Source organism: Zingiber officinale, chromosome 10A (genome assembly GCF_018446385.1).
Source record: "Zingiber officinale cultivar Zhangliang chromosome 10A, Zo_v1.1, whole genome shotgun sequence".
NCBI lineage: Eukaryota > Viridiplantae > Streptophyta > Magnoliopsida > Zingiberales > Zingiberaceae > Zingiber > Zingiber officinale.
In genome coordinates this window covers 1,258,195-1,269,263 of record NC_056004.1, presented here as the reverse complement: position 1 = coordinate 1,269,263, position 11,069 = coordinate 1,258,195, and the positions used below count along the sequence as shown (strand labels likewise).

Genomic DNA, 11,069 nt, shown 5'->3' with positions numbered 1-11,069 from the left:
AAGGTCGGATTCGAATCTCGATCACGCATGTAATGAACGGCGTGCCATGCTGTGCCATACTACCGCATCGACAGAGGAGTTGTCTATGAATTGAAGTTGCTGCTCCTCTCGATCTTTCTTCTTCCGTATCATTCCACGAGTTTGATCCTCGAGTTGTTCAATTCTGGCAGAGCGATCCTTCTCATCCAACTGCAATTTTTAGCAATTAATTTACTGAAGATTTTTTTTTAAGCAATTTTTCATTTAAAAATTAAGTCTTGCCGGAACCGCTAAACCCTAACTTGGGGGCTTCTTCTCTTCCCATTGCGTCAATTTTCCGACTTGCGTTCCGGCAGCGTTGGCGTTGGTTGCCATGCCGTCGTGAAATAATGCATCGTGGAATAGGGTATGGTGTCGGTTTGCTCCTGAGGCGTGAGCGGTCCTCAGCGACACTACTGAATCGCAAGTCTGGAGCTTTATCTTTCCTCTTACGGCGGTCGACCTGCGCGAGGGCTGGTGGGGTTACTTCTCGATGCTGCATTGGATGGGATAGGGGTTTCTGCGGCTATGCGGTGGAGCAGTTCTCAGATGACGAATATGAGTGCGAATTCGATAGCCAAAAGGTAAAAAATTGCTGTTATTGCAAGTAGTCTTCGAGGCACATAGGCAAGTTTAAATTTTTAGGAAATTCTGGTTGATTTTGGTTAATTTATATGTTTTGAGTATTGGCAAAGTTCAAGTTTGCCTATCTAAAATCCTTTTCTGATGGAATTTAGGGTGTATAACATCTATACTTAAATTTGTACTTGTTTAATTTATTTATTAGTGGGTACTCAAATGTATTTTATTCTTTTTAAAAATATATTTTTTATTAAAAAGTTGCTCAGTGTTGATCTAGCTACTAAGAGACTGCACTTATCTGCAGCCTTCTTCAATGGCTAACGTTGATGAATGGAGATGGAAACTTAGTTTTCTTTTACGTAACCCGGAAGAGCAAGAGATCATTTCCAGAGACAAAAGAGACAGGCGAGATTATGAACAAATATCCAATCTTGCAAAAAGAATGGGTCTCTACAGGTTAGAAATGTTACACATGAATTCTTTTACTAGTATTCTTTGTATGTTGGCAGAAACTATGATGTTTCCCTATGCTGTTGCTAATGCATTTTTATCATTTGCTCAGTGAACTTTATGGAAAGGTGGTGGTTGCCAGCAAGGTTCCTCTACCTAATTATAGACCTGATATTGACGATAAGAGGCCACAAAAAGAAGTAGGTGCTGCACATTGTATAGAAACAGATATTCTTGTCTCTGAACTATCTAGCTCACTGTTTCAAGTGGCATCCGTGCTTGTAATGCAGGTGGTGATTCCTCTTAGCTTGCAGAGGAGGGTCGAGGGCCTGCTGCAAGAACATGTTGATAGGGTGCTGTTAAAATCTAACAAGATCAACAGTGAATTGGAAAACAACTCTTCCAGCAAGGTGGTGGAAGATGTTGAACCAAATGAAAACCAAGAACCTTTGGTCGATAGGTCAGTTATGGAAAAAATTCTACAGAGAAAGAGTAACCGAATGAGGAACTTGCAGATAACTTGGCAGGTTTATCATTTCTTCTTAGTGTGCCTATCAAATAAAATTGTTCCTTTATTTGACAGTTCTCTTCTACCATTGTGTTTATCCAGTGTTTGTCCAGTACATCGGAATATACTTGCCCATTATAGATGGTATATAGCTTATCTCTAGCATGATTAAAGTATTCACTTCTTTAGGAGCCTATATTATTAATTGCTTAACTTAAAATAGAAGTGTATTATTATATTGGTTGTTGGGAAGATGGCAATATGAGATATCTATGTTTCTTGAGCTGTGTAAAGTTTTTAAAAAGCGTATGTGGGTGTTATGTAGTTGATCCACTGCATAACAAATATGCAATATGCTGATGCATATTCAAGTGCACATGCAATCCACTTTCTTTTTTTTTTGAAAAATATACCTATAGTTATTTTGAAATAATGTAAAAAAATCCTGTGCTGAATTTGCATCTGCCATATAATGCATCACTTCAAGTTAATCAACTTAAATAATCATTATTCAAAAATTCCATCTCTCACTTAATAATGAAATTAAGCATTCTAACAATGCAAGTCATTGAACATTCAGAAAATTGACATGTTGACTTAAGAAATATATATTATTTGTCATCTATTTGTCAAAATTGGTTTAACCTAATCAATATCAACTTAAATACGAGTTGTTTTTTACAAGCTAGAGAGACTGGTTTGTCGATATGATCTTGTGCAATCATTAGCAAGTATCATGTGGTACCTCATTGCTTAAGCTTATGCCATAGTTTTCTAAAATAATGAGGTGTGTAATTAAAGCTGCAATTTTATCGGATCTTTAAATTTTCTTTTGTTTAACTTATTTCATAATTCATAGAAATTAATTTTTTATGGATATGAGGAATGATGTAATGACCAACCTTTGACAGGAATCACCTGAGGGTGTAAAGATGCTGAATTTTAGAAAATCCCTCCCTTCATTCAAGGAGAAGGACAGATTACTGTCTGCTATCGCCCACAATCAGGTTTGAATTTTTGGTTAATGTGCATAATAGGAAGCATTCTCATCATAATATTTCGCAGTTTTATATTATTTTCAGTTTCTTATGTGCAGGTTCTGTGAAAAAGCTTTGTACTGCTACATTATTTCTCATTGTATATTTTCTTTCAAGCATAACCAAATTTTACTTGGACAAAACATATCGTTCTACTTCCTTTTGAACTTATAGTGGATTCAAAATGGTATCATGTGCATATATATATATATATATATATATATATATATATATAATGATAATTCTTTTCAACGGAAATAAGTCTGAAGTATTGTATTCCACATTCGATTGAGATATTAGGAGCATTTGGTTGGATTTAGTTAGTTAGTAATGCCTTTGTGCTTGCAATTGACAATTGCACGTGAATACAAACATTGCCAAATCAAATGATAGCTGTAACTTGGGTGTATTGTATCCCATAATATAATTGTTTTTCACAAGAATGTTTCTTCAGTGTGTGTTCAAGAATTGGGTCTGTGTACCAATTTTTTGGTGCTTATGTATCAGGTGATTGTAATTTCTGGGGAAACTGGCTGTGGTAAAACCACTCAACTTCCTCAATATGTAGTAGATTCTGAGATAGAAGCTGGCCGTGGAGCATTTTGTAATATCATTTGCACTCAACCACGAAGGATATCTGCTATGGCTGTTGCAGAAAGAGTTTCAACTGAAAGAGGGGAGAATCTTGGTGAGACAGTAAGTTTCTACGTACTTCCCTTGATATGCTTGGGCAAGAGATGTTTAATGATTAGTGTGCTTATTTTGAAAATACCTTTACAATCTTTGTTCTAGACGTTGATTTTTGTTATAGGTTGGTTACAAAGTTCGATTAGAGGGAATTAAAGGAAAAAATACACATCTGCTTTTTTGTACCAGTGGCATTTTGCTAAGAAGATTGTTGGGGGACCCAAATTTGAATGGTGTAACTCATGTTTTTGTTGACGAAATTCATGAACGAGGCATGAATGAAGGTGTGCTATCCACATCGCTTTCATCTTTTGCACAAGCTATTTGTTGTAATATTGCATTTACATATTTGACTTGTGCAGATTTTTTGTTGATTGTGTTAAAGGACCTTCTTCCACGCCGTCGTGATTTGAGGTTGATTTTGATGAGTGCAACTCTGAATGCTGAATTATTTTCAAGTTACTTCGGTGGGGCTCCAACAATCCATATTCCAGTAAGCTTTGTTGTGTTAATCTTTGGTTTTTGAATGTCCATCATTCTCTTTATCTTTTTGAAAAACCGAAAAATACTCATACTGCTGAAACTTTCTTGGTCTCCCTTCCTCCGATTGTGATTTGTTCTGAACTATGATTTAAGAGATCTGTTGTGGGTGAAAAAGGAAGAAAAAAAAATTCAGCCTTCTATTCCATATTCAACTTTCAGCACCATAAAGGTTAAGACAGATTATTTATAATTGCATTTGTCCATGGGATTGATTTTATTAGTATTCCAGAAGCATTGAAAATATAAGCAAAACGTATTCAAACTAATTTTTTGTTGTATCCCTATGAAATAAAAAAATATCATGGTCATTCATGGCATTTTCATCCCATTTTTGCAGAGAAATTTCAAGAAATATGTCAGAAAGTCTATGTATACTAATTTGTGCAATTTTGTATTTTTCAATTTGTGAATTGAAAATAATTGAACTTTTAGGATTGTTACTTAAAACCTATCCTTTTCTGAATGTAAATATTCATCCTCTTATGGAGTATGGTACCAATTAATTTCTACTTCATAAGTTCACCAGTTGTGGGCAAATACTTCTTCTAAACATACTTCTGTTGACATTTTAAAGAAATGCTTGACTTCATGTGTTTTTTAAATCATATTCTGCTTAGGGCTTCACCTACCCTGTTAGGGCACACTTTCTTGAAGATATTCTTGAGAAGACTGGATACAAGCTGACTTCTTTCAACCAAATTGATGACTATGGCCAAGAGAAATTGTGGAAGACACAGAAGCAGCTAATGCCACGTAAAAGGACAAATCAGATTACTTCTCTTGTTGAGGTACTAGTCTTGTTTGCAAGAATCTTATGCGAATGCAGTTCTTAAATATTGCTACATTCCATATGCAGGATGCTCTTAAAAATTCAAATTTTGAGGGCTTCAGTTCCAGAGCACGTGATTCTTTGGCCTCCTGGACACCAGATTGTATAGGTTTTAATCTTATTGAGGCTGTTCTATGTTATATATGTCGGAAGGAGCAGGCAGGTGCTGTGCTTGTTTTTATGACTGGCTGGGACGATATTAGTTGCTTGAGGGATCAGCTAAGGGCTCATCCTCTATTAGGAGATCCAAACAGGGTGTTGGTACTTGCATGTCATGGTTCGATGGCTACTTCTGAACAGGTGAATTTTGTGATCATAATTTTACCCATTTCTTAAATGGTTTTTTAGTTGTACTTCTTCAATTGTAAATTGTGTACTCAATTTTCATCTTGCCTTATCTGAGTAATTGTTTACTTCATTGTTGGGAGTTAAGAATGCAAATGTATTATGTGTAGAGAACAATCATTTGTATAGATCAATCACATTTAACATGGTATCATAGCAGAGTTCTTGTGTTTGGATTGTGTTGTGCTAGTAATAGATCTCTAATTAAGTTGACATGTTGGCTTGTCCAGTTCACTCAGGGCTATCAACCTAGTCCTGAGGTGAGCATTAATATTATAAAGTTGCGTTTGGTTAGGGGTAATGTAATTAGGCTTGTAATATAATAAAATTTATAATGTAATGTAATTAATCTTGCATTACTACGTTTGGTGAAAGAGTTGTATACTATGCATGTAATATTTGATTACAAGCGTGATGACATTATTTTATTTGGTGTCCATTATTTTTTATAAGGAATGTAATTCATATTATTACAAAAATGACAAAAATATCTTTTGTTGGCGGCCGCCGCGGCGGCCGCGGCCAACAACCGATTGGTACAGGAAATGAACTAGAAGTATATTTGACATATTGAATATTAGGGTTGGAATGTAATCCAGATTATATGCTATTAGCCTTGTAATCCATATTACAAAAGTGTATTATCTTTTGTAATCTAGATTAAATTACATTACAGGTTTAATCAATCTTATAATATAATCCTGATTACATTATAAAGTTGATTACCCTTCACCAAACATAGGCTAAATGTAGTCTTCTAAGTGATCAATAGTCAATCAGTGGAATTCAGCACCAGTCATGTTACATGTATGAGACTTTTTGAAATTTTTTTCCTTGAAAAATTATCCCATGATTTAATCTCGCTTTCTGCAATCTCTCTCTCTCTCTCTGTATTTTTATAGTATCTCAGCTATTGGGTTAGAAGTTGGTTGGACAAACCCTTTTCAAGGAACTAACTGGTTGTTCTCGAATATTAATGGACATTTTTTTTAATTGGTATGTGCTTATTAAAAAAAAAAAAAGGCAGCCCGGTGCACTAAGCTCCTGTTATGCGGGGTCCCGGGGAAGGATCCATTGTATGCAGCCTTATCCTGCTTTTTGTAAGAGGTTGTTTCCAGGATTCGAACTCGTGACCTTTTGATCACAAAGTAATAATTTTACCATTACGCCAAGGCTCCCCTTCTAATTGGTATGTACTTATATCTAAAGTTAAATAAAATACTGAAACCGCATCACATGATTCAATATTGAAACTCTGGCAGGATTCAAGATTTTGAATCTTGGTTGATTGTATAAGAATCTTTCTAGCAAATAAGTTTTTTGGTATCTACTAGTCAAGGCTGTGTTTCAGCCTTTAATTATAGTTCTGCCCAATATTCTATCAAATGTTAAGCAAGCGACAGAAATTATTGTGAGTGAAAGAAGACATGAAGGAAAATCTTGATTGAGTTGAAATATCTCAGCGAGTCTCTTAGCAAACACCCATGTTGTTGTTTATCAGGAGATCCTTATATGTTTCTATTGCCTCCGGAACTAATTTAGTTTTCCAATAAAAAAAAGATCATATTACACCATTGTGTAGATTGACTGATCAATCAGTTCCATCCATGTTTGCAATTTCTTTCCTATTGATTGGTGTTTTTAAATTAATAGGATATCCCATTTACTCATTTTGATGCTCTGCATTTTCTTTTTCTAGTTTCTTATTCTACATTGATATTTGTAGAAACTTATCTTTGAAAAGCCACCACCAAATGTACGGAAGATAGTTCTGGCTACAAACATGGCAGAAGCAAGTATTACAATAAATGATATCGTCTTTGTTGTAGACTGTGGAAAAGCAAAGGAGACTACATATGATGCTTTGAACAATACACCTTGCTTGCTGCCATCTTGGATTTCTAAAGCTTCTGCTCGTCAAGTGAGATATTTTGCCTTCAAAATTTGATATTTTACATCCCTTGTATATGTTTCATTTAATTTTTTGATGGGTTTGATTATGTTCATGATGATTTCCAACCTTATCTTGGACAAAGGGCAGCCCTGTGTACTAAGCTTCCGTCGAGAAGGATCTAGTGTACGCAGCCTTGTTTTGCAAGAACTTGTTTCCGAGACTCAAACCTGCGACCTCTAGGATACATGGCAGCAACTTTACTGTTGTGCCAAGACTCCAACCTTATCTTGGACAATTTAAATTATTTATCTATCAGCAATATTTAGGTTTAGAATGGCATGTTCTATTTGGACCTGGATTTCCATGCCTGTCAAGTGATAGATTCCTCCAATTTTATATCTCTTATCTGTGTTCTATTTAGTTCTTTTGATGTTTAGATATGATTTCTTAGTTCTAACCTAATCTTGACTCTTGAGTATTAAATTTTTTGCTTATCAGTAACATTTGGGTTTAGTATGATAGCATTGAATATTCCACTTGAACCTGGGTTAAAAAATGATAGCATTGAATATCCCACTTGGATCTGGGTTAAAAAATCCCCACTCATATCAGTTGTCATTTGAGTTGTGACACATTTAGTCTGACATTTTATCTGTTAAAACACTACATAAATTCATTAAAATTTATATATATATATATATATATATATGGTTTGCTTGCTTTAACTTGTTTTTTTATTCATTTTCAGAGAAGAGGTAGGGCTGGGCGTGTGCAACCAGGGGAATGCTATCATCTCTATCCTAGATGTGTATATGATGCCTTTGCAGAATATCAACTTCCTGAGCTGCTACGAACCCCGTTGAATTCATTATGTTTGCAAATAAAAAGCTTGCATGTTGGTAGCATAGGGGAGTTCTTATCATCTGCTTTGCAGCCCCCCGAATCTCTTGCTGTAAGTATTGCAATTCACAACTTAACCACTAAAACTAAACAGGTCAGGTGAAATATGATTCCTAGTTAGGATCCTTTGTTTTTTTCACCTTTCATTATTCTTCTGAAATGCTAGTTCAATAAATTGGAACCCTCTCCTGCAAAATCTGATTCAGTAAAATTGGTTCACTACAAATCATGTTAACCATATTACTTGTGAAAATCACTGAACTATTATTAATGACCTGTGAAATGTTTGATTGACCTACCTATTAACTGTCAGATTCATTGTGTGCCTGTTATCTGGATCATATACATGGCTCCAAGCCCTGTGCACCTTGAGTATGCATTTTGCCAATAGAGCCCTGAAACCACCCTCTTGACTATCAAATAAACTTGAATGTGTTTTATTTTCAAAAAGATAAAGCAATGAGGTTGATTACTCGGCATTCTGTGATGTTTTTTAAATGTAATATTAATGAAGGCATGCATTTTTCATTTTGCCAAATCAAGAAGTGTTCTACTCCTGCAAAACCTTTCTAGTTCAGTGCACAAATGAGTTGAAATTCTTGATTAATACAGGTACAAAATGCTATCGAATTCCTTAAGAAGATTGGAGGTCTAGATGAGCAGGAGAATCTTACAAATCTTGGTACGAAGTAAATGATGTCATCTTGAGATTCTTTGGATTTCATCTCTCTTTAAGTTTGATTTTGTCATTTTGTAACATGTAGGTCAATATCTTTCAATGCTTCCAGTTGATCCAAAGCTAGGAAAGATGCTTATTATGGGTGCCATTTTTCGGTGTGTGGACCCAGTTCTTACAGTTGTAGCTGGTCTAAGTGTTAGAGACCCTTTTTTATTACCACAGGACAAGAAGGACGTAAGTTCACTTCCCCAGTGGGACAACCAAGGATTATTGCTTAGTTTCATGAGTTATATTTTGCCTTTAAAAAAAAACTAATCCATAAAGCATTTTTTTTGTCAAACCTTATCATTCCTCAATCATTCTATAAGCATATAGATTGGTTTTTCTTTTTCTAATTTTTAGGATTGTTATCTCCCCTTACGCACAGTGGGAAGCTATTTAGTCTTATTTTCAATGGCTTCTTTCTAGTACGCATGGAGACTGGATTTTAAATACTTGCAGCATTGCATGAGTAATGGCCATTTAGCTTCTTTTCTTCAGTTGGCAGGAACTGCAAAATTACGATTCTCAGCAAAGGATTACAGTGATCATATGGCTCTCATCCGTGCATACGAGGGATGGAAAGATGCAGAGAGAGGAGGATCAGCATATGAGTACTGTTGGAGGAACTTTCTTTCAGCGCAAATTCTACAAGCAATTCATTCTCTTAGGAAGCAATTTAGCTTTATTTTAAAAGATGCTGGTTTAGTAGATGCAGACTCCAGCGTCAATAACAGCTTGAGTTATAACCAGTCACTGGTTCGAGCTATTATATGCTCTGGGCTGTTTCCTGGGATAGCATCAGTTGTGGTAAAAAGATGGTTACTTCTTTAATCTATATTTGTTCATCTTTTTCCTATTTAAGCTTCATATCCATTGGTCGTTGTTCCTATGCTTGTGCAGCACAGAGAGAAGTCCATGTCTTTCAAAACGATGGATGATGGCCAGGTTTTACTTTATGCTGTAAGTACAGAGCATTCATTATAAACCACTTTGGCTTTTCACACATTCTAGGAACTCACGCTCATTCAGACATAAACTAAAAAGCATTGCCAATATTTATTATTGTTGACTATAAATAAGTTGATGTTTCTAGGATGAAGCTTGATCTATTGAGCTTCGACATCTTTTTTTATTTTGGGATGTGCTTTCTTATGGAAACTGAAACTGTTACACAGAACTCTGTGAATGCAAATTACCAGACAATCCCATATCCCTGGTTGGTCTTTGGTGAGAAGGTGAAAGTCAACACTGTATTTATTCGCGATTCAACAGGTGTATCTGACTCAATACTGATCCTATTTGGTGGCTCTCTTGTGAGAGGAGAAGTGGTATTACTCTTCACTGATTTTTGTTTTTGTTTTTGTTTTTTACTTTTTTTGCTGATTCGAACTTTATGGCTAGCCTGGGCACTTAAAGATGTTGGATGGCTACATTGATTTTTTTATGGATCCAAGTTTAGCTAACTACTACTGTAGTCTCAAGATGGAACTTGATAAGCTTGTCCTTAGAAAGGTAAAATAATTCAAATTTAACTTATCTCTAGTTGCCTATATTGACTGTTAATTTCATAACTGAATTTTATTAGTTCATGAGAAAAAAATCACCGGTGTATCGTCTGATGCATGCCTAAAATCTTTGATTCAATTCATCAGCTTGAAGATCCAAAAGTGGATATCCACAAAGAAAGCAAGTACCTAATGCTTGCTGTTCAGGAGCTTGTTTCAGGAGACCTGTGTGAAGGAAGATTTATATTTGGAAGAGAAACAAGAAGGGCCAGGTTTAGTAGCAAGGAGAGTGAGAAGCATGATTTCGTGAAGAACAACACCAACCCAAAGAGCTTGCTGCAGACGTTACTGATGAGGGCTGGCCACGCTCCCCCGAGGTACAAGACGAAGCACCTGAAGACCAACGAATTTCGGGCGATAGTGGAATTTAAGGGGATGCAATTTGTTGGAAAGCCAAAGAAGAGCAAGCAGTTTGCAGAAAGGGATGCTGCCATAGAAGCTATGGCATGGCTGACCCACACTTCTGATAAGAGACACCAGGATGAAGGAGATGAAGACTCCCAGATCGATCTCACAGACAATATGCTGAAGCTTTTAAGCAAATCAAGGCGAAAGTCGAGGCGCCGTTAAGGCTGATCAATCTTGATGGGTTGTGTTGTACTCAATAACCAAGGCAATGCATAAAGTAAATTTTGCCAGGTTCTTCGCCTCTGGTGGTCCTATCATTATTTCTTTAGGTCAGTTGGATTAATCAATCCCAAACAGGCTGGCCTTTGAGCAGGACGTTTGGATGGTTCCTTTGAGATTCAGCAGTGGAGAGGGAATGGGATTGCAATTGGATTAATCTTGTATTTGGCATAGCTCAAATGAGGAAAAAAATAATATATATATTCATGTATTTTATTTTTTGCTTTTTCATCATAATGTCTTAGTTTTCAAGGCAAACCATTAATTTTATTTTGATACTCAATTAAATTGTAATACCGCAATTTAGTATTGTACATCTTTGAGTACAAGATTTTATCTTCGTAGAGGTATGATTGAGCATAC

General features: G+C 35.8%; 1 protein-coding gene across 2 annotated transcripts; it reads left to right on the top strand.

Annotated features, from left to right (window-relative positions):
* Positions 1 to 33: 33 nt before the first annotated feature.
* On the top strand, positions 34 to 11,067 carry LOC122026081 (DExH-box ATP-dependent RNA helicase DExH3-like). 2 transcript variants are annotated; one of them, XM_042584716.1, is made up of 19 exons: positions 34 to 602; positions 905 to 1,056; positions 1,163 to 1,250; positions 1,341 to 1,577; positions 2,470 to 2,565; positions 3,103 to 3,291; positions 3,407 to 3,566; positions 3,645 to 3,775; positions 4,443 to 4,613; positions 4,682 to 4,954; positions 6,726 to 6,920; positions 7,642 to 7,845; positions 8,406 to 8,475; positions 8,558 to 8,706; positions 9,013 to 9,321; positions 9,415 to 9,474; positions 9,690 to 9,842; positions 9,916 to 10,026; positions 10,167 to 11,067. In XM_042584716.1, exons 1-19 carry the CDS (start codon positions 369 to 371, stop codon positions 10,647 to 10,649), a joined length of 3,465 nt encoding a protein of 1,154 aa, XP_042440650.1. In that variant the 5' UTR covers positions 34 to 368; the 3' UTR covers positions 10,650 to 11,067. The 2 variants fall into 2 exon arrangements, with proteins under 2 accessions (XP_042440650.1, XP_042440651.1); XM_042584717.1 differs by lacking the exons at positions 34 to 602; positions 905 to 1,056; positions 1,163 to 1,250 and adding an exon at positions 1,661 to 1,702 and having other exon boundaries at positions 1,483 to 1,577.
* Positions 11,068 to 11,069: the final 2 nt, after the last annotated feature.

What these genes read in the sequence shown, in the direction of transcription:
- LOC122026081 (XM_042584716.1), top strand. Translation starts at nt 369, where the DNA reads ATGCATCGTGGAATAGGGTATGGTGTCGGTTTGCTCCTGAGGCGTGAG. An exon ending in CTGGGATAGCATCAGTTGTG is followed by an intron (nt 9,322 to 9,414) that starts GTAAAAAGATGG and finishes ATGCTTGTGCAG; the next exon opens with CACAGAGAGAAGTCCATGTC. An exon ending in ATAAGCTTGTCCTTAGAAAG is followed by an intron (nt 10,027 to 10,166) that starts GTAAAATAATTC and finishes TCAATTCATCAG; the next exon opens with CTTGAAGATCCAAAAGTGGA.